The sequence below is a fragment of the Ostrinia nubilalis genome, chromosome 2 (genome assembly GCF_963855985.1).
Source record: "Ostrinia nubilalis chromosome 2, ilOstNubi1.1, whole genome shotgun sequence".
NCBI classification, from domain to species: domain Eukaryota; kingdom Metazoa; phylum Arthropoda; class Insecta; order Lepidoptera; family Crambidae; genus Ostrinia; species Ostrinia nubilalis.
In genome coordinates this window covers 3,930,224-3,953,191 of record NC_087089.1, presented here as the reverse complement: position 1 = coordinate 3,953,191, position 22,968 = coordinate 3,930,224, and the positions used below count along the sequence as shown (strand labels likewise).

The following is a 22,968-nucleotide window of genomic DNA, read 5'->3' as shown; positions in this document are numbered from 1 at the left end:
GATTTGATTTAGGAAAAACAACCTAAGTAGGTAGGTATAGGTTCTACCTACTTATTTATTTATCATTTATAAACTTTTGCATTCTCGAAATCACTATATGTAATCTCGTCCATGTATATAATACACATACAATATCTGCTAATCTTCTGCAACTGAATAAAGCGTAGGTACGCGAAATTCATTTAACAAACTTCGGTCGGTATGATCGCGAAGTTTTTTAAATATTTCGCGCGTAAATGCGATTCAAACCGGCCATTCGCCTTTTAATATTGACGCTGAGTGAACGCATCCATTAAATTATTCTATCAAGAGTAGACATTTCTGAACGAAAAGTCTTTGACCTTTGAACGATTGACATTTCATTGACATTTGTGTTTCATTTTCGTAGTGATTGGTCGTGTTACTTTTCAGTGGAAAAAAATATTATTTAGTGAATAATAAATAAGACGTAATTAGTTTAATAAATAATATGGTGGCTCCATCAGTTATTTACGCTGCGGTCCCTATTTCTGTGCTGGTTGCGATAGGGTTACTGCGCAAATGGAGGTCCAGGAATTGGGCTAAGTGTAGGAGTAATACTTGCTTGCGGGGCAAGACTTATTTGATCACTGGTGCCAGCAGTGGGATTGGGCTGGAGACAGCTAAGGCCCTGGTGAAAAGAAAGGCGCGGATTATAATGGCGTGCCGAGACGTCGCGAAGGCAAAGGCTTTGATTGCCGGTATACGGAAGGAGCAGCCTTATGGTGGAGAGCTTGTAAGTATTATAATAGCAGTAGCAAATAAATGTTTTTTCTTTTTTTCTTTCTTTCTTTTTAGCATTAAACGACACAATAGTGACCTTAATTTATTCTAGGGTCGGAACCCACTCCTGACACAAGTGATTAGCGGGACTCCTTTTGTCTAAAACTATCAAATTTTCACCATGAATCATTTTAAAAATTAAAATATTGCTGAATTTCCTCCTAAAGACAGATTGCAATAAAATGGGGGAAAAAAATAATCATTATGCTATTATTAACTTAGAAAAAAATCCTTGCAGATTCCCATGCAGCTAGACCTAGCCTCATTAGAATCCATCGAGAAGTTTGTAGAAGTTATAAAGGCTGGCTTCTACAAAATAGACGTACTTATCAACAATGCCGGTGTGGCTGTGCCTTTGAAACTGGATTTGAAAACCAAAGAAGGCTTTGAAATACATTTTGGTGTTAACCACTTGGGACATTTCTACTTGACACAGCTTCTAATCGAACATCTGAAGAAAGGCTCTCCCAGCAGGCAAGCTTATTGTTAAGCGTATTTACCTAGACAAGAGACAACAACTTATAATGTAGCAGTAGTTAAAACTACTAATAATAAAGATAAATCATATCATTGTGCCCAATATTATTGGAAGATAAATCCTTAAAGCATTTAGTTTGCCTTTTAAGCTGTTGTCTAAATGTCTACCTATACATGTAAAGATACTAAACAACTATGATATCTAAAGTTTAATGTACAAGACGTATAAAAATAAACATTATCCTTCAACTTAATTACCATTATTTTTTTAGTACACTGCCATTTTTAGGTTTTTAATTTGTAGTTACGAGCAGCTATAAAGTGTTTTATGTATTATTTAATAACTATGTCTAGTAAGTTTCTAATCCTACTAATATTATAAATGCGAAAGTTTGTGTGGATGTCTGGATGTTTGTTACTCTTTCACGCAAAAACTACGGAACGGATTTTGATGAAACTTTGCAGTATTATTGTTTATAACCCAGAATAACATATACATATGCTATAATTTATGACGATCTGTGACAAACTAAATTTCACGCGGATGAAGTCGCGGGCAAAAGCTAGTATAATATAAATAAAGGATTATCGATATTATCTTTTTAATAATCATTCCAAAGGATTAGGAGTTTGAAGCATTTAATAATTACTCAATCTCATTAACTACTAATAATGATTATGAAAGATGCTGAAATTGGATAAGATGATAATAATAATAATAGATTGGAAAAACCATACGAATACAAGCCAAACCGTATAAACAAACAAATTGTTGGTTTTAAAAATTTTTGCATGACAGCAGTAGGTATACTACATAGTAATGTAGTAATTGTACATCATTTAAATAAAAACTCGTTGAATAACATGACAATAACAAAAAAAACGTGTTGATTATAATTTATGTACATTTTCAGAATCGTTATAGTGTCGTCAACGCTGCATGAAAAAGGTGAAATAAACTTTAACGACTTGAACTCAAGAGCTGAAATCGAAGAGGCGAAGCAGGGCAAGACTCGTGGCCGTCACATATCTGCATACCAGAACACTAAGCTGATGAATTGCTACTTCATGAGAGCACTGGCAGATCGGCTGAAAGGCACGGGCATTGACGTTAGTTCTTGCTGCCCTGGGTTCTGCTATACTAGCTTATTTAGGTGAGTTATTATTATTGCTTGTCTTCACTGCTAACAGCTTGGTCTAGTTGTTCTATCCATCTTAACAAAAGGTAGTCCCCCTTCCTATAAATAAGTTTATATTACGCGTTTTTTGGACAAGAATGTTGATTCAAGACTGCAATGCCCTAAGTGAATTGGTAACAATTAGTCCAAGTTATTTTTAAAGTATGTGTCATCTGCCTAGATATCAAAACCGAGTCCCCCAGATTTAAAAATTCCAACACTATCTTGAGCTCAGAGCGGGTTAAATGGCATATAACTGACGCAAGTAAAACGTAAAAGTATTCGAAAACATCGAACCACAACGCTTGTTCCGGCGCACACGCAGCAGACGTATTTTTAAAGCATTCGATTCGATTTCCAAATTAAAAAAGAGGTAACAAAGTAAAGTGTCTTGGCTCGCACTACTAAATACTAATTTCTATACAAAGGGATCTCTAAGAAAGAAACACGCCAAATATAAAAATCACGCTCCGCGATAAGGGCGACAATTAAAATGCTCTTTATCTGAAGTAGTTAACCATATCTGTGAGAGAAACTAACTATACTTTTGTTCACAGTGATAATTTACATCGCTCAATAAACATACAAGTAGATCAGCATGATTACGTTATAACAGATCGACCTTGTGTTTATTTAGGTATGCTGTGTTTTGTAGTGCGATGTACGTGCACCGAATATAGATGCGATATACGTAACAACTAACTGGTGTGATACAAATGTTGTACGAGTAATGTTAGTATATTTTAAAAATCGCTCCTTCTTTAGTATGATATAAAATAGCAGCCATACATATTAATAAATTATGTAATTTGCAATACCTTAACTAGGTAAATAAGTTTATTGAAGAGCTTCCTCGTTGTGGATAAAAAATGTTCTGTTCAGTTATTGTCTCTAAACGTGTTCTACGTAACGTACACTTAGTGGATTGCAAACATTAGTTAGTCCTAAGAAAGTCAAAAACATGTAACGAAATCTCCGACTTACTACTTTAGTAGAGCGATTACAGAAAATAATGGCCCATTAAGTACATGTTTTTTTGTGTTATTATGAAAGTTCAGAAAACTGCGCAGTTTTTAAAATTATTTTGGACCTATGGAAATTCTTTTTTTTTCTCATACATTTCAGTTGAAAATTTTAGAATGTTCTGCTAAAAGCATATTTTTATGTTTCTAGCAAAAATTTTGTATCTTGCATCAAAGATAGGAAGGTGATTATTTTTTTCAAATATCTGCAACTAATAGGGAATCTGTCAAAAAAAGAAATCTGAGAAAAGTCAACCCAAAAAAAAGATAAAAAAAAAATTAAGCCACTAGGTCATGAAATTTGAAAAAATCACAAAATTAACGATAACTTCTAAACTACGAAAAATCGTAGAACATACATGGGTGTGAAATCGATAGGTCTAGTTCTCACCTATCACCTGCCTTCGGCTTGACACCTTACAAGAAACACCCTGTATACCTAAGATACCTAAGGCTGACTAAAAACGTGTTCTGACTAGATAGGTACGTAAAGAAATAAATAAAAATATTTCATTAATACGAGATAAACAATAGTTCGACTTTGTTTGTTATTTCTACCTTCTGTTTGATATTTAATATGTACTACTGATTTTACAACAACATGACGTACAGAAAAACATTGTTGCAAACCTATGTTTATGCAAAAAATAAAAAACATATTTTTATGTTTACAACACGTTTTTCAAACGTAAATGAATTCATTTATTTATGATGACGTATAGTTTGACGTCTAGCGCTCAATTCAGTCAGTGCCTGCCTGGGGTATCAGCCCCCCTAGACAAAACGCACTTTTTGATCGAATCGAAAATCGAATCCGTCAAAACTCCATACAAAAAAGGGGCTTTTCGACCACTTTGCGACTAGTTTGCGATTATAATTTGCACTTTGTCTAGACCCACAGATTTGTATACTCTGTCACGACATAATATGTCAACACCCCTCCCGTGCCGATCCCATACCTCAGGCACTGAGTCAAATGTACCAGAATAGCCTTGGCACTGCAGGATATTTGAAAAGAAACTCCTTGATCTTCAAAATTGGTGTGTAATCCAGTGGATAGAAAAGAAGAATAACTAGTGATGAATGACAATGACAATAACCGCCTCTGTGTTTAGTGGTAAGACCACCTGCTTCAGACGCAGAGGTCCCAGGTTCGATTCCCAGTGGGAGCAGATTTTTCTGTTCGGTTTGGTTGGTGGTAGGGCTTCTTGTAAGTCCGCCTGGCTAGCTACCACCATCTTACCTAAGTCTGTCGCCATAACAACAATGTTAACAGGATTGTTGTGTTCCGGCAGTTAGAGGTAAGATAGCCAGTTCCTCCGTAGTTGAGGATTCCGGGTGAAGCTCGTTTCCACCTTCGGCCTGATCATCACTTACCATCAGGTGAGATACAGGCCAAGAGCTTCCTCATTAAGTATAAAAAAAAAGTTTTTCAGTAAAGGTCAGCGTCAAATAGTTCGTTACACCCAAAGATATCAAAAAGTTGATAACACAACCTTATTCCGATTGTAGCAAAGACGTGTTGCTTACTTTTGGCTACTTTGGGTGTCTCGGATTATTTGACGCTGACTGTACCTAACATGGCCAATGTAGGACGACTGCAAGTCAATTTATACTGTGGCACCCTAAGTATTTCTATTAAAGACTATTTTTCAACATTAATGTATACGGTATACATATGTACAGTATACCTGTACTGTATACTCGTGGCCTAACTATGTAGTTTAGGCGCTAGATGGCGCTAAATAATATTAATAATAAGGTGCCTGGATGCGAGCGGCGCAGGATCGGTCTTCGTGGAAATCCCTGGGGGAGGCCTTTGTCCAGCAGTGGACGTCTTTCGGCTGAAACGAACGAACTAACGATGATAATAGGCTAAGATATTATTAATTAATGGTTTTTAATATTTTTCAGGTACTCAATCAAATGGTATCATTACATTCTAATGGCGCCTGTATTTCTGCTATTCATGAAGACTGCTAAACAGGTCAGTTAATCTCAAAGTTCAAGAGTCCTAACTCTTGAAATTTTTTAGTATTTTCTTCTGTTTTATGCTTGTTTTTGTTTGAACTAAAACACTTGCGTCAGTGGTAGGACTTTGCCACGTTTACACAAGACGCTTTTTTCGCTAAAACGAGTTTATACAAGGTGTGAAAACATCTTATTTACCTACTCAGTAAAATCCAGTATCTATTCGCTTGTGGATACCAATGAGTTGCAATCATTTCAAAAGTGGTTATTTCAATAGAATCTAAGATTAGTTTATTCAAAATTCACTATAATAATTCGGTAGTTTACAAAATTGCTAATTTCTATTATCACAACCAAGAGCTAATATGGTCACGAATAGCTTGCTTCGGTTTTGATTGATTCATTAGACTTATAGGTGAAAATGGCTTTTCAAATGTTCCAATTTTAAAAGTTCCAGTTTAAAAATACCCACAGCTGCAAAGGACAGTGCCAATCCATGTATGGAAGTTGGACCAAGTGCTGCCCAGAATGAAACTATAGTGCATTTTGTTCCTCAGGCCAATACTAATTTGTAAACCGAAGCGCACTGAAATCTATCCCTGGAGTTAAGAGAAAAAAAGAGTTTTGTTTTGAATTATTTACATACAAAATATCATCGATGTATACGTACTACGCATAAGATTTCGCGATTGTGGCATTAAATAACACTCGATATGTTGAACTTAACCATACTGCATCCGTACACCTTACTTTAGTACGACTTCGACATTCTTTATAAGCGATCAAGCGCTGTTGCAGTAGTTTGGTTACTTGACAGAAATTAATTATCTCCAAAATGGAGCAAGAAGTTTTAGCTTACAATAACTTCAATAATCGATTGTAATATACCAATAAATTGTTTTTTTGCAAGGATAGAGAAGTAAAACTTCTTGCTTCATTTTGGAAATAATTAATTTCTGTCAAGTAACCAAACAATTAAAACAGCGCTAGATCTTTTATAAAGAATGTCTAAATCGCACTATAGTAACGTGTACGGATGCAGTATGGTTAAGTTCAACATAGCAAGTGTTATTTAATGCCACAATCGCGAAATCTTATGCGTAGTACGTATACATCGATGATATTTTGTATGTAAATAATTCCAAACAAAACTCTTTTTTTCTCTTAACTCCAGGGATAGATTTCAGTGCGCTTCGCTTTACACATTAGTATAGGCCTGAGGAACAAAATGCACTATGGGTTGATTCTGGGCAACACTTGGTCCAGACCCTGGCACTATCCTTTTCTTGTAATACTAAAAAAAACTTAAATTTTTCCAGGGTTCCGAAACAGTGGTGTACTGCGCCAGTGACTACAGCATTGAAGGTAAAACCGGTAAGATGTATCGGGAGTGCGCGGAGTATGATTCCAAGTACCCCTTCGACAAGGAGGTCGAGACGAAGCTGTGGGAGGTCTCCGAACAGCTGATTAAGGCTAGAAAACCTATCCCTATTGCTTAAACTACTAGCTAATACCAGGAGTTATTGTGGACTTGTCACAGAGTCGACTCGTCACAGGAAATGTATGAAGCCACGATAGCTGAACGGTGAAGGGATCGGACTGGCCGACTCGTGATCCGGGGAACGCGGGTTCGGTCCCCGCCGCCGCGCGACTATTGTGGTGAGCTCACTCGTGACACAAGCATATTTAGCTTAGTCCGAGCGGGAGTATTAGTGATTTGTGAAATAACAAATTACTAATAATCTTTAAAAAAAAATGAATTCGTCACTTTTTAGATAATTAATTTAAGAGCAAATTGATACGTACGGATGACAGCACATGTAGGTAAACTCTGTGCATCTTTTGCACTTGTAATAGAGGCGATTTTGGAATGTATAGTCTGGTGTGCTGGTCACTGTACTTATCCGCGTCTATGACGATTATTTTTCTTTCAATGTATGAAACTTACAAGTGCGACGAATCGACTTTGTGGCAAAATGACAATAATAATTTACAAGAATGCGCGGGCGCAATTGAGCCGTTAAAGCCAAAACACGATGCGTTGCGGCAACGATGCGACGCCGGAACGGTGTAGCTGCGTTGTCTTACATAGAAATATCTGCGGCGCCGCAACCGCTACGCATCGTGTGCTTTGGCTCTAAAATAATATTTGACATGAAATAGTTTGTCAAAAATTAAGTTAATAATTATGTAAGAGCAGGAGATAGTGTTTGCATTGCATCAGTCATCTTTGAGGTCTGAGGGCATGTTTTAGTCATAGATAAAAACGTTGGCGGTGGCAATCAGAATACTTGCAATTTAGCTGTTGTAATTAGAACTTAATGGCATGATTATATTGTTTTGTGTTGAATGTTTTTAATCATTATTTTACGATTACATACTCGTCGTATATCATATTTAATTTTATTACTGTAGGTAGGTACCTTAATATTTTCATAATATGTATACCCAAAGTGTACGCTATCTTTATCTCGAATGTAATATTAAGTGAAATATTATATGTATAAAATTTAACCTGTTTGTTGCAAAGGACCTGTACTATAATCCCTTACAATGTTTGCTCATTTCCAGTCATCTTGCATAATATAAATTATTGTTTTAAATGAAGTAGATTTAATTTTAATTATCTAACTATTCGGAACAATAATCGGCTATGGATACTGGGCACAAACTATTTTTAATATACACGTAATATTAATTAAATACTCAATTTTAGGTTTTCCCACTTGTTATATTTTTGTTTTGACAATAATATGATTATGTTTTTGAACTGAAATCGATCATCGTGTGATCGAAATAATTTCGCAATAAAAGATTATGGATTCGTCCAAAATAAGTTATGCACTTACTTACACCTTCAATATGGTTTATGAATTTTATTTGAGAATTATTTTTAATCTTATTTATTTAGGTGACTATCGAGGCGGTAAATTGTAGTAATATTATTATAAAATGTAATAAAATTAATGGACAGGGCACTATAAACATTGGTCCCAATTCTGTGAGGCTTCTATCTCTGTCCCTTTTTTCCTTAACGAATTAAAAAGGACAAAACTAGACAAAAAAAAGAGAATATGTTAGCAAATTCAATCGACTAAATTGCTGTCAATCTTATTTATAAATTCATAACTTTTTATGACTGTTTTATTTATATTAGATTTCGAGATAGTGCGACCTTCAGAATCGCGTCCATTTAATTTTATGCGTCAGTGCCTTCTAAATATTACTATATGTAAGAAACGTGGGTAGTTTTAGTGTAGTGCATATTCCAAAGACGTACAAGTTATACACCTATTTATTAAATGTTTGGGTAATAAGTATGTGTTTCATTTTCAGTTTCTCTGTTCATCATATCAACTTCGAACTCCTCCTATGACAGTTAACTTTCCCCCGGGTCAAACTTGACTTTCACTGGTTGGGTTTTTATTGGCGTTCAAGCTTTCAAGTAGATCCTGGCTACTCAGGAGTTGCAGCGATGGGAATAGTCTCGTTTGTTCATCGTATCAGAAAATGTAACTTGATGACTTGGTCAAAATAAAACACAAAAATAGCATGGAATATAATTTATTTCCTGATAAAAATATTATGAAGCATCATTCCAGAAGAACAAATACAATATAAGTAACAGTTATTTTACTTACACAATTAATACAAAAGTCTTGTCTAATAAGTAAATAATATTGTTTGAAATACCTACGAATCCTGCGCACTCAACAAGTACAGACAGCACATCAACCGGTATCTTATGTAGTTCGTAATAGGTGCGATATTGCAACAAAAATGTACAGCCTGATGTGCTGTCGGTGTACAGTTAGCGTCAAATAGTTCGTGACGCCCAAAGCAGAGTAAATAAAAATCATCTTCATAGAAACGCACCGAGCGCGGTTTGTATGTGAGCGCGCCAATATACGTATGCAGCGCGCACGCACACACTGACAAAATTTAGCGGGGAGCCAGTCGTGGTTGCGCCGAATTTTTTCAGTGTGTGCGTGCGCCCGTGCGTTTCTATGAATACGATCTACTCATTTGAATTTACTCTGCCCAAAGTGACCAAAAAGTTGACTACAACCTTATTTCAATTGTAACAAAGACATGTTGTGAACTTAGGCGGTTATCACACTGCGCCGCGCTCCGCCGCGGAGCGCGTGATTTTCATATAAAAAATCACGCGCGCGGACGCGTTGTCAGTGTGAAGTACAATGATTAAATCTGTCGCCCCGCGCTCCGCGGCGGAGCGCGACGCAGTGTGGTGATAACCGCCTTATTGGCTACTTTGGATGTCGCAAACTAAGTATTTGAAGCTGACTGTACATACTTAATTGTCTTTATTGGGTCTTATCTAAAGGAATTGTTATCATCACCAGATCCTATGGAGGTAGCTATAAGGTTTAGATCTTTTACAATACTTGGTAAATAATTACTTTTCATGGGTTAACTTCCATGTAGTTTATGTTTAACGGTGTTTTCTTAAACATTTAATCATTACAACGCCTAATTAACAATTCAATAGCTCACTATGAAGCTAGGCACTTGGTGACGGGCAGTATGAAATAGGAATGTGCAAGTGTGTGGATCTAGCAATATAAATCGTAATCATGATTGATGATGGAAGGAATGGCTAGCCTAGCCGCAGACTTTTAGTCGGCCGATAGTTGGACCAGATTCTAATTTGTATGAAGAATCGGCCGATACCAAATCGGTGTAATGTGCGCACTTCCATAGATGTGCATACTGATTGCCCGACTAAACTATGGCCCAACTAAAAGTCGGTGGTCTGCGGCTAGGCTTGCTGGGACCCAGTAAAAAGTTAAGACTAAATAAGCTCACGTACTACAATGTAAACTTCCTATCTTTTTTAGGGTAGAGCGCCGTTTATGAAAATATATAATGAGAATGCTTCAATAGCATTAAGTCTATTCACGGACCAGGCTTTACCCATTGTATGATTTTTATTGTGCAATAAAGTTCTATAAATAAATAAATAGAAGTGAATCACCTTGTATAATAATGACAATTGAATGGGATCATGATGCGTGAAACTACGCTGAAATATTGGAAATAATACTTTGCGAAAAGGCATTCTATAAAATGTGAATGAATTGCCATTTATTAAATAAGTTGAACTTAATATTATTAGATCACAAACCACTGATAAATCTACAACAATATTTATTAGATCTGTGATTCCAAACATGGTGCAGTTTTAACAAGACTTAAGATTAAACTTTCTCAATAGTAAGTCTTTACATGTAAGCACCTATTTCGTAATATTTACTTAGGAATGCAATTGCAATAATTCGCTTAAGGTATTTAAGTAGTCTTCATATTTTTTGCATACATTTAGGTACTATCTTTACATATTTTAGATATGTCTGAGAAAATCGATCCGACTGTTAGATACGCTATTTAAAATTGAATGCGATTTTTAAACTGTGAAGTATATTTAAACATTTGTGCATATTTACATACTAAATCTACGTATTTTCGGTTTATTCCACTTTGATCACCTGGATTACATCACCCAGGTCATCAAAGTGGACTCCAGGCGACACTGTGGTGTCCTTGGATCACCCATGGATAAGAAGTCCACTTTAACTGGATTAGATCGCCCAGCCGGGCTAGGATGCGCGCCGTGATAAAATCTTATCGATGATTTTAGACGACAAATGTATGGGTTTATCGAGTAAAATCGATAAAATGGCGTGATAAACGCTTATCGAGACGCGCATCTTATGCCTACAGGTGATCAAAGTAGTATAGACCGATTCTCTATCTAGTAGATGCGGAGTCCGCACACTTTCGCGCCAAAATTCACATAAATGAAGTTTGGAATGCAATCTTTACAATCTTAATTTACTTCTTGAAACACAAATAAAATGGGGCACGATTTTTTACTATCTACCAATAACTATAATATAGGCCGCTATACTTGTATATTGGAAAACACAAAACCTATTAGTAGATACATTCTTAGGTAGCTGACTTATTGGAGGAAAAGGCAATTCTTATTCTTAAAAATAATAATTTAACATAGGAAGGAATATTTTCTTTGGTTCCCATTTTATACAGTTCAAATATTAGTAGCCATAATTATTTCAAAAGAGTCACATTTACAAAGCAAATTACTATTTTTAGAATAGCAGCGTAGTAAAATGCAGAGAGTTAAGGGTGCGTACAACTTTATACATTAGTCTACGTATATTATTCTCTTAAGTTTAAAATTAAGACTCAGTTTAGCTCTTTCCTTCATTGTAAAGTTAAGCATAAATAAGTATACAGGAAAAATAGCCTACTGGAGCTGAAGCAAATGCAGCATTATATACGAGTATAAATAAGCAATTCATAATGGAAATAAATTATTTAGTAAATTTATAAAAAAATAAATGCATACTTAATTCAACCGAAGCCACAACCAAAACGTCTTTTTCGCGGTCTCAAAATATTGGACACTTATATGTTAAAAAAAGGAATGTCTAAAATTAAAGTAAAGGACCGATTACCAAAATAATTTAACAGATTTAAATATAAGTAGTGTCAATAAGTATGTAAAATGTTTACTATTTCGATTTTAAAAAACTGCCTCTATTTTTTTGGAATTCCAATAACAATAATTATGATAAAATTATGTAAATAATATAGTGTTTAATCTACAGGCGTGAGAATCTACATAAACATAGATTAAGTAACATTATTATATCTATCTAGCGAAACTTTCAAGGCATCTGTATCATTAAATTGAAGATATAAATGGACGGCGAAATCAAGCGTCATTGAGGTAAACAAATAGAAAGCATAAAATATTTACAACGCATGTGCATTGAAAATTATCTGCAAAATTACAAATAAAAAATCAAAGCGATGCTATTTAATTACTTTAAACATGCTAATCAATTGAAATCGATAGAACATCTACATTTTAAATAATGAGGGAAATTGCATAGGCTATTTGACAACATAGGTAGTATTTTTGTAAATTATGTGCTAATTTTCTACAAAAAAGAACCTGTTTGGTTCCATAACATGAATAATTAAATATTTTAGAAACCAATCAAATAGCCTATCAAAACGTGACACTTAAAAAATGCAAATTGTTCCTCAAAAACGATTAAGTACCTAATTTAATGTGAACTTAAAACTAAATGAGTTTCATATTTATTATGCTGATCAATTAAATAAGCACCTAACGCATATCTAGAAATATAGATAAAAATATCAATCCAGAATAGTCCCATTTTCATTTATTTTTTAAACTAGCAACATTGGGCAATAGAGTAGTTGACACAACCAATCGAATAACGAAAACGACACAGTAGAACTGTCAAAGTTCAAATTGAACCGTTAATGACATTATGGGATAGAATTAAGTGATTTTTAAATAAGGTGTGTCGATAAAATTAATTGATTGATTGGTATCAACTACTTAATTTGCATCTTAACATTAAGTGCCTTAGTAAAATACTTTCAAACAATACGAAACTAGTTGGACCTTTTATTCGATCGAGACTCGGAATGTCGTCTTGCAGAATAATCGATCATAGACAATAGTGTTCACCCCAAATCTTTCAACATAATCGATTACAGAAACCACAGTGTTGACACGAGTAGAACAAACGAAACAGTTTGAAATTATGTAACGCAAGTTCTAACACTATTCTCCCTGACAGGGGGGCGCCACCAGCGTTTAACTACATAGTTTCCAACATGGCAAAAATCGGAACCAGCAGGGATAGTTCAGTATATTGGGTCTATTAAGTTTTGTTTTATGTAGATGCCATTTGCTAGGAAATTGCATTTCGCATCGATTGTTCCAATAAGAACGTCAGTAAGAGAATCCTGCTCTAACGTAAGTGGTTTAAGAAACGCAAAATGACAGCGTCTAAACCATATCAAGTTTACAAAATACTATAGTCTGGTCTGCGAGCACGTAGAATTTTGTCCAATGACCCCAAGCTACCCATCCTATCGCTCGTGTGTAATTATGTTGCTGTCGCGCTCGCACATTGGACAAAATTCTACGTGCTCACAGACCGGGCTTTACCAACCTATGAATTTTTGGGACTTTGGGGTAAATCGATTAAGTCTCGATTATCCGGCATCAATCATCGACTCACGCGTCGCTGAATCGGGAACAACACGTGGACCGCAGCGAGGAGGCGGTGCTTGCGCCGTGTAGCGTCACTGTGTCTGGATGATGGAGCATGCCTAGCTCTTTCTCTGCCTTCTGTTCTAATTCTACCCACCTGGAAGATTAAAGAATAATTGAAGAGGAGATGGACAAATAGAATAAGAATAAGAATGTCTTTATTCAGCACAAGGAATACATAGCAAGAGTAAACATAAAAAATAAATAAAAACATATGCTGAATAGGCGCCCGCTCAGCAAAAATCGCGACATGACACAAACGTCATGCCGAGAAGCTGGTTTTCAGCAGGAACCAATGCGTGATGAGGATTGCGGGCCCTTCTGGTCGAGACGGTTTGACCAAACAGTGTCAGACAGGTTTAAAGGCGAGTTACATACAATCTGATGTCACAGTGAGCTAGGTCAGTCTACTGGCCATAAGGGCGCGCAATAGGGAATGGTGTTGGTCGCTTTTGCTTTAGAGATGGGTAACTCAAGAAAAACTTGCGACAACTCAATTAAAAATCAAAGAATCATTGATTGAACTCAAATTTCACCATAGCGCACAAAAGAAAACTATGCGCAAGAGATCACGAGGGTTATTTAAAAAATCACTATTTTCTTGATTCTATTCTTAATTCAAATGGGGGTTAGGTCTGTGTAGTAGAATGTTTTTTTATTCTAATTAGAATATCCTAATGTAATTACATAAAACGAGATAATAATAATACAGTCGACTTTACAATTAACTTTGGAAATATTCATTAAGAATGACAAACAGAATTCAATAAGTTAATTCAAAAATATTAACTTATCAGTTACCACTCCAACAGCTTAATTGAGAGATCATGAAGTTGCCTATACAATTTTACTCAAACGATACGCCCTTGACACAGCAAAAATGTATTGTGTGCGTATAATAAATACAACCTTTATAACTCAAACAATGACACCTAACTTGCCCATGACATTGGCAAAGACCTTCAATGTGTACAGTCAGAGTCAATTAGTTCGTGACACCCATTGGGTGTCACCCAAAGTAGCCAAAAAGTTCGCAACACGTCTTTGTTACAATTAGAATAAAGATGACTGTGTTCTTGTAATTTTTTTGGCCACTTTGGGTGTCACGAACTACACTCGACAGCAAATAAATCGCACCACCCGCGACGCGAACTTTAAAGATTTTCTTTTGACACAATAATGGTGCCCCAACAATATTGGTATTATTTGAAAGCCCAATAAATATCCTTAAAGAAAAACACATTTAATTTCTTAATAAATGATTAACATATACCATAAATGTGACTTGAAAAAAGACCTCACTTTGGGCTCACCTCTGGGATCAATTAGACCAAGTTTTATGGTTATAAAACCAAATAATGATCACACGTGTCCTCTTTAACAGATGGATAGCGATTAATCCCAACTTAACAGTTTTATAGCCATAAAAGTTGGCTCAAGCGTAACTATCTATTTTTTGAAGAAGTGACTCTGGATCCTTCTAAAGAAACATTTTTGGGGTAAAAACCTTTCCTATAATGAAATGAAGTTTAGAACTAGGCTTTTGAATGGTACCAATATTGGTGTGAAGTGGGGATGCATACGTTTGAAAGTGCTTGTCGCGGGTGGTGCGATTTATTTGCTGTCGAGTGTATTTGACGCTGACTGTACCCAAATCTTCGGCACAAAAAGTAGGACACATTGACATTTAGCAGCTGTCTGGCCTAGTGGTGCATGTGCATTAGTGTAAAAGTAAAAAAATAGTATAAGTTTTGCTTAGTTTAGGACACCTAGACTAGTGTCTAAGACCCGGTTTCCACCAAAGCGGAGAGGAGATGTGTTGGATCTCTTTCCTCTCTCTGCTTTGGGGATAAACCGGGTTTATTAGCCGGGTTCACACCGGACGATCCACTGCGCTCCGATCGCGAGCATATGCACATTTGATCGTGCGCGTATGTTTTTTCGGTTGGTGGATCATCTGGTGTAACTGTGGATTTAGTTATGCCCGTTATCGATTAAAACGGAGAGGTGAGGAGATTTTTTTTCCACAACGAGGAAGCTCTTGGCCTGTATCTCACCTGATGGTAAGTGATAAGGCCGAAGATGGAAGCGAGCTTCACCCGGAATCCTCAACCACGGAGGAACTGGTTTTAATAACCAATCAGATTTTGTTATTTCCAGTCTCAGCTCACTCAGCTTCGGCTCGGAATATTCAAACATCTCCTATCCTTTGGTGGAAACCGGTCCTTAATGTTATTTATTTCAAAAGACACAAAAAGTGCCACAAACCTTTGCACAGCCAGCGAGAAGGCCTCCACGACATTATTATCGTTCTTAGCCGACGTCTCGATGTACGTGGCGATCTTGTTGTCGTCGCACCACTGCTTTAGCTGGTCGTGGCTCACCTCCCTATCCTTGGATGACACGTCCGACTGGAAAAAAACAGAACTCTTTAGGCCCGGGTTCAAATGCGGAGCGGTGCGGAGACGAGAGATGTGCGGCGAAGCTGGCAGGCTATTTCCACCAAAGCGGAGCGGAGAAGAGCGGAGCGGTGCGGAGACGAGAGATGTGTGAGCTGTGCGTAAAACGCCGCTGTCAAATTCTATAGAAAAACAAATGCACCCGACACTTCTCCGCTCAAATCCATTTCCACCGAAGCGGAGCGGAGTTAAGATGTCCAAATGGAATCTAATTGGTTATTTAAAAAACTTCTCTGATCCGCTCCGCACCGCTTCGCCTTGGTGGAATCCGGTCCTAAGTCTGTCGTCAAAATAACAATGTTAACCGAATTGTTGTGGAACAGTTGGAGCTTGAAGGTAAGATAGCCAATTCCTCTGTGGTTGAACTGGTTGAGGATTCCGGGCAAAGATCGCTTCTACCTTAGGTCTCACTCTCATCATCACTGTCCATCAGGTGAGATACAGGTCAAGAGCTTCCTCGTTGTGAATAAAAAAACAAGTTGGATTTTTATTGGCGGTTAACACCTATGCTACGTTTTACCGCGGGGCACAGTTAGTTATATTTCGGAATATAACCAATATAACTTAAATAGAACTACGAACTAGCCTCACACTCAGTAGTAGTTGGTAGAAATCAATCATTGTACAATGAAAATAGAATTTCAGTACACCGAATTTCTATGTCCATTTTATTTTATGTAGTGAACACTACGATAACGAACAAATAATCGTCAGAAAATTAATCAATCACTTTACCCAGAATATACAAAAAGACGCAAACCAATTTAGGTAAAAAACTAGATTGATTACCTAAACTGTTTAGATATTTATTGACTAGTGACCTGACCTTCAGAGCATTCCAAGTAACAACGTGCCATCGAGGTCAGCACGGAGTTAGTTAGTATGCCAAACAAATTAATGTTATACTATATTTATATGTTCCCGACTCGCTCTTAGTAGAGCCTACAAATCAGGCAGTGGCACGCATTTATTTTCCTTTGAAGTAGGCAGATGTTTGATGAACCTAGCTCACACCGCACTCACAGCTTTCTGCATGAAGCAAAGGTTGACTGGCAGAGAATAAGTCCAAACTTTGTACATCTTATTTGCGGAATAAAGTTTTTAAATAAAATAAAAATTAATCTTTTTGTAAACAAAACAGTCCAATGCACGCCTATAATACAGATCAGAGAAAATCGTGTTCTATTCTTAGATTTATCTAACGAAATAAATAAAAAAACACGCTGTAAAATAAATCTATCTGTAAAGGGATTAAGGGAGACAGTGAAAAATTATTGGGAAATCCTGGATTACAGCAATCAATTTACCTATTACGCTTTTATGTAAGATCTAATCTACTAAATCAGATAATAGATACGTGACTTAACTGAAAAACGTAGAGCATAGAATTAATATCAATACATGATAGATAAATGTAAACCTCAATGTAAGATAACTTCTAGAATAAGGCTGAGTTGCACCACCTAACTTTAACGGTAACTATGACGATAACCGGTGCTTTTTGTATGGAGTTTGACAGATTTTTGACGTTTGTCAAAGTTAAAGTAAGATGGTGCAACTCACCCTAAGTTATGCTTTGGTTATTTATAACTCGGAGAAAATGCTTTAGGCACACCTACTTGCGGCAGTGGCAACTATGTACAGGTTTTGTGGGACTCTCTTGACGAGTGACGTCATGCGCCGTCAGTCATCAAATTGGATATGAACCATCCGACTGCGAGACCCACACCTTTTTATTTCGCTAACTTTGCCTTCACTGATTGATTTTTTATTGGCATCAAGCAGTAGGTATACAATGAGGAGTTGCAGCAGTGGAAACGAGAGGTGGGAATTTTCTGTATTTTTCGCTAATGGTAAGACGGAAGAAAGATTATTGCAGTCGGATGATAGATGCATAATGTTTAGAGTCCAAGAATTGATTGAACCAACAGAGCTTCGAACCGGGGCCTAACTCTATAGTGTCACCGCACCATACGTTACATCTTAGATCAGGGTTTCCCAAACTACTTATGGGTCTCGCGCGACCCACCACTGGGTCGCGAGCGAAATTTCCTATAGGTGGGTCCCGAGTTTGGGAACTTGTATTAGATAAGTCGTAGCTCAGACAACTTTGGGAATCACTGTCTTAGATCAACATCTGACCATCACCATATGCTCTCAAAAATATGACCAGTCATGAACTCATGAGTAATTGGGTATATTACCAATGGGATTCCCGACTTTACGTAAGGTGTCAGTATTTCGTTATTTTTGACTTGTGGTTAAATAATGAAATTAACTCAAATCAAGCGGGTTATTCCCGTCCATACTGTCATGGCGGGTGGTATTAGTCAAATAATAGTGGTTTGGTTATGGTTTTATTTTAAGAAATTGATCAATTTAGGGCAGATGATGATGAAAATAAATAATTATGCAGTTTATTGCAAAACAGTGATGATCATTTAGGAGGTCCAATTTCAAATATTCTAGGGTATTGATATCCTTTTGGGGAGTCCCCCTAGGTATCGGATTAGTTTAGAACATGAAGAGTCATAAATAAAAGTAAATATACCTGCTTTTAAAATGCACTTTTACATGCTGTATTATTATTATTATTATTTTTTGGCTTCGGCACTTTTTGAGTTTTTGGTTAAAGTACCTACTAATGTGCTCACAGTTGATTAACTTCGGAAGTTCATGCTGTATTATTATCACCGTTTGTTTAAATATCCAACTTACTTCGTAGCCTATTCTTATTTTACATATAGGTAAACGAAGCTAAATGGCATAGCAGGTAATAGCATTCTACTAATTACAATTAATTGCTAATGTTCATACAAAAACTGATACAAGTATTTTACAGTTGTAACATCGCGGTAAATATTGTGTTACCGTGGGTAAATAACCGCAAGGATACAACCACGAAAATGATACATGAACGATTCTCTTCAGACAACTAAATTCGCTTCGAAACTTAACTTCGTTTCACTTACTCACAGCTGTATTAGGGCATTTTGGCAGCTTAAAATAATATAAAAAAAATTAAGATAATTTGATTTTATGTCTCGAAAAGTTAATCCCCGTCATTACTCAGACCATCTGGCTTGGTTCGTGCACCGGAATAGAATGCTAGAGGTCGCGGGTTCTTTCCCGGTACTAGGTTCGAACATAATCCGTTTGTATTAGGTGTCCTAATGTATATCACGTACCTATGTAAAAATACGTATGTAAAGATTCGAACTAATTTATTTAGTTCGACTAAATGGTGATATGTTAAATATCGAGGATATTTAATTAATACATTTTCCCGGACATGAAGTAGGAACATTATGAACAGTCAAAGTGACCGAGGAAAATGATTACCTACCTACATTATGTATAATTAGTTTGTGCAAGAAAAGATAATAATTTAATTATAATTACTACTCACTACTAGCAATTTTGTTGGTTTAAACGTGAGATGAAGCATTATACATAACGGCTTAATTTTAACTTGTTTTTGTTTAAAAATTGCAAAGTAGTGGACGATTATTTGCATAAATTGCAGACACAATGACGCACAGCCTTTTGGCTTTTGTAAATCACCTTTGGCAATAACGTTAATGAAACCGGTAAATATAGAATTCTAACAGCAAAAGTAAATCTTAATTTATTGTTCCAGATAGCAATAATTCAATTATTGTTTTAATTCTTTTAAAACTGCTCAACTGTTACTGCTAATATCGTTATAAAATCATGTATCGTTTATATTTTTGAATTACAATAAATCAATATTATTAATTGGTTAATTGTAAAAAAAAATGTGTTGTCACATTGCTATTATCTTTAGCCGCATTATTAAAAGCAGTTATTGAAGTTCTAATGCTGAATAACATTATTATTAGTAAGTACTCCGAAAAGTACTAAAAAAACGTAAAAATACATGGAACCTACTCCACCTACGTTTTCAGTTAAACATTAAAACAACATACCAGACATTCTTTGGCGTTTTTTATTTCTATTTGATACACGAAAGTATTAATACCTAGAATAATATTCTACCAATATGTTACGGAACCATTCGTTATACACAATAAGACAAAATTTCGACTCGTAAAAGTTAAAGGAAATTAGTAAAGTAAACATTATGTAAAAACTCAGTCAATATCCCTTTCCGAATACTGAGGATAACTGCGGCGATTTTACTTATTTTCTTTACGAATTTAACTTAGTAGTTAAATAAAATATAATTAATACATACCTTATTCCCAACCACCATGAAAGGGAACTTTTCAATTCCATTCTTGACTCCAGCATAGTGAAGAAACTCGTTGAGCCACATCTTGATATTGTTGAACGAGCTGCGGTCATCGATGGCATATGCGAGAATGCATATGTCTGAACCGCGATAGAACGGTGTCCGGAGAGACTTGAACCGCTCCTGGCCTGCTGTGTCCCATACCTGAAAAATTTTATGCTTAGTCTAGTCTCAATTTATTTGAAATTGCTAAATAGCTACAAAAGTATTTTTAGTATGCATATTATGCTCGAGTTTAAATGATGATTGTCATTTAATAATATGGGCCTTGGAGTATCTAAGGCACATTGAATATTTTTAACTTAAAGGCATATTTAAAAGCAAACAAAAATACTATGCAGTCAGAATTTTAGGCAATCTTTTGTGCCAAAAAAATATCATGCAGACAGAATCACAGGTAAATTGACATCTTTTTGAGGCAACAAAATACCATGCAGCCAGAACAGGGCAATGAAAAAATGAAAAAGAGACTCAAAGGATTCTCAGACTCATTGTTAAACAGCATATCATAAATTATGTCAAACAGCATATTATGATATGCCGGTTATGTATAGCTCTGACGCAAGTAATACATTTTTAGTCATAATCGTAAACTTAGTGCAAACAAATCAGATAAGGCAACCTTGATTTTGGAGGTAAAGTTAAAAGGAACATGTGAAGGTCTTGTTACAACCGTTTCTCATTTTTTTTAATATATGTATTTACATATAATATATAGCGTGGGCAGGCCTCCTACTAGGTGGACCGACGATCTGGTAAAGGTCGCGGGAAGAGCCTGGATGCGGGCAGCGCAGGACCGTTCATTGTGGAAAACCTTGGGGGAGGCCTTTGTCCAGCAGTGGACGTCATTTGGCTGAAACAACAACATATAATATTAGAAGTATTAAAAAGTTTGAGATTTTGTTTTAATTTAATCATTGTTGAATAAGTTAAATTGAAAATAAAATAACTGTGTGATGGAAAGTTACATCACTACATAATTTTATTAACAACATCAGGTACCTCTGTATGTTGCACATGCATAAAGCATGATAGACTGTTGATTTTAGACATGCTTAAGATCTGGTTTATTACAGCAATAATTTTTATCACATGAATTTCCAAATTATCATGATTACTGGCTAAACTTGTTTGAACTAACGACTCACCTAGATACATTTTAATTGTGAAATTATAGCAAATTACATGGACTAATACCACAGAATAATAATAAGTACTACGTACAGAAGTTTTACTTCGCGAAGATATTTAAAAAAATGTATGCTCAATGTCATTAACAATATGGTGTAATTTAGCCTGTCTCAAGAGTCGAGCACCATTTTGTTGACAAACGTCAGTGATCGGCACTGCGCCGAAGCTATAGGGCTGACTTCGGTAAAATGATGTGACGTGAGGTGCCAAACTGCGGAAAATGGCGGAGGAAATACATGATTTAGCATGAATTATCATGAATAATATTAACTACTTATTTACCTCTCAGTGTCTTGAGGCAACTTAAAAAAGTACATTCTGTGTTTTTATTATTATTTAGGCAGTTAAATACTGCACAGTATTTAGTACACCATTTTCTTTATTTTCTTCCATCATACACAAGAATACGCGTGCGTGAGTCAATGTTCGCTCGTATGTGAGGCCTTGTCAAATAGTATCCTGTAGGTGGGTCATCGTGCGTGTTTTGTTTTCGATGTAAACTCGCGGAGATGAACAGGCCTGCTAATACCAAGTTTTTAAAAAAATCCTATGAGTTTAATAATAATAAAAATGTCTTACCTGCAAAGTATACTCCTTGCCATTCACCTCTATGGTTTTATTCATGAACTCCACGCCGATAGTGTGAAAGCTGTGATCATCGAAGTGATTCGATATGAACCGGCTCATCAAGCACGACTTGCCTACACCGCCATCTCCGAGTATCACAATCTTCAACAACGTATTCCTATTCGAAGACCTGCCGTATGCACGATCATTATCCTCCACCATTCTGTTAAGTAATCACCATTATAGGCCCCAAATACTTCTTTTATTATTACAGCCTTGGAAGTTAATGCAAAATCAGACTTTAATTAGTGACTCATTTTTAACTGGATTTAATAACAACACACTTGGTTAAGCACTCAGCAAAATCTACTTCACATTTGCGCACTAATCGACACTTCGGCAGTCGCGTTTCGAGGTTTAAAACGGAATAAATAATTAATTTATTAATTATTTTGGAGACACAGCTGTTCCATCGCATTTACAAACGTCAATTGCCTTCATTGTCACTTTGACAAGCTTGCTTGATTGAACTTCGGAAGTAGCTTCTAATGCCATCTATTATTTTTTTATTGAACTATTAGCATATCTATTTAGTTACGTCATCCAAAGATCAGTCACCATGCAAACTAGTCCTTTAAATAGTTAATTAAAGGAAAATAATTTGTAAACATGTGTATTTATTTCATTAAAATTATGCGGGCTGAGATATAACTGTGTAAAATTAAGTTGTTATTGTTGTAACAATCTAAATAAATTACCCTTTGTTGTTGACCATGAAACTGTTCACGCCATCTAGCGATACAATATAAGGGAGCGTAAGAAGTTAAGTTCTCCGTCCCCCGATAGGTGTCGAGTGCTAGCTTACCTACCTTTGTTTTGAACG

At 36.0% G+C, this 22,968-nt stretch overlaps 2 protein-coding genes across 2 annotated transcripts; one reads left to right on the top strand and one right to left on the bottom strand.

Moving 5' to 3' along the window:
- Positions 1–270: 270 nt before the first annotated feature.
- Positions 271–7,595, top strand: LOC135080184 (retinol dehydrogenase 14-like). Its single transcript, XM_063974868.1, has 5 exons — positions 271–754; positions 1,040–1,275; positions 2,193–2,432; positions 5,393–5,465; positions 6,769–7,595. Exons 1-5 carry the CDS (start codon positions 470–472, stop codon positions 6,946–6,948), a joined length of 1,014 nt encoding a protein of 337 aa, XP_063830938.1. The 5' UTR covers positions 271–469; the 3' UTR covers positions 6,949–7,595.
- Positions 7,596–8,997: 1,402 nt separating this feature from the next.
- LOC135080173 (ras-related protein Rab-9B) lies at positions 8,998–22,577 on the bottom strand. The gene is made up of 5 exons (XM_063974858.1): positions 22,098–22,577; positions 20,271–20,471; positions 15,861–16,003; positions 9,710–13,689; positions 8,998–9,551 (listed from the first exon to the last, which is right to left on the bottom strand). Exons 1-4 carry the CDS (start codon positions 22,305–22,307, stop codon positions 13,557–13,559), a joined length of 687 nt encoding a protein of 228 aa, XP_063830928.1. The 5' UTR covers positions 22,308–22,577; the 3' UTR covers positions 8,998–9,551; positions 9,710–13,556.
- Between the last annotated feature and the right edge of the window lie 391 nt (positions 22,578–22,968).

What these genes read in the sequence shown, in the direction of transcription:
- LOC135080184 (XM_063974868.1), top strand. Translation starts at nt 470, where the DNA reads ATGGTGGCTCCATCAGTTATTTACGCTGCGGTCCCTATTTCTGTGCTG. An exon ending in AGCCTTATGGTGGAGAGCTT is followed by an intron (nt 755 to 1,039) that starts GTAAGTATTATA and finishes AAATCCTTGCAG; the next exon opens with ATTCCCATGCAGCTAGACCT. An exon ending in TCATGAAGACTGCTAAACAG is followed by an intron (nt 5,466 to 6,768) that starts GTCAGTTAATCT and finishes AAATTTTTCCAG; the next exon opens with GGTTCCGAAACAGTGGTGTA.
- LOC135080173 (XM_063974858.1), bottom strand. Translation starts at nt 22,307, where the DNA reads ATGGTGGAGGATAATGATCGTGCATACGGCAGGTCTTCGAATAGGAAT. An exon ending in GCAAGGAGTATACTTTGCAG is followed by an intron (nt 20,472 to 22,097) that starts GTAAGACATTTT and finishes AAAATTTTTCAG; the next exon opens with GTATGGGACACAGCAGGCCA. An exon ending in TCATGGTGGTTGGGAATAAG is followed by an intron (nt 16,004 to 20,270) that starts GTATGTATTAAT and finishes GTTTTTTTCCAG; the next exon opens with TCGGACGTGTCATCCAAGGA.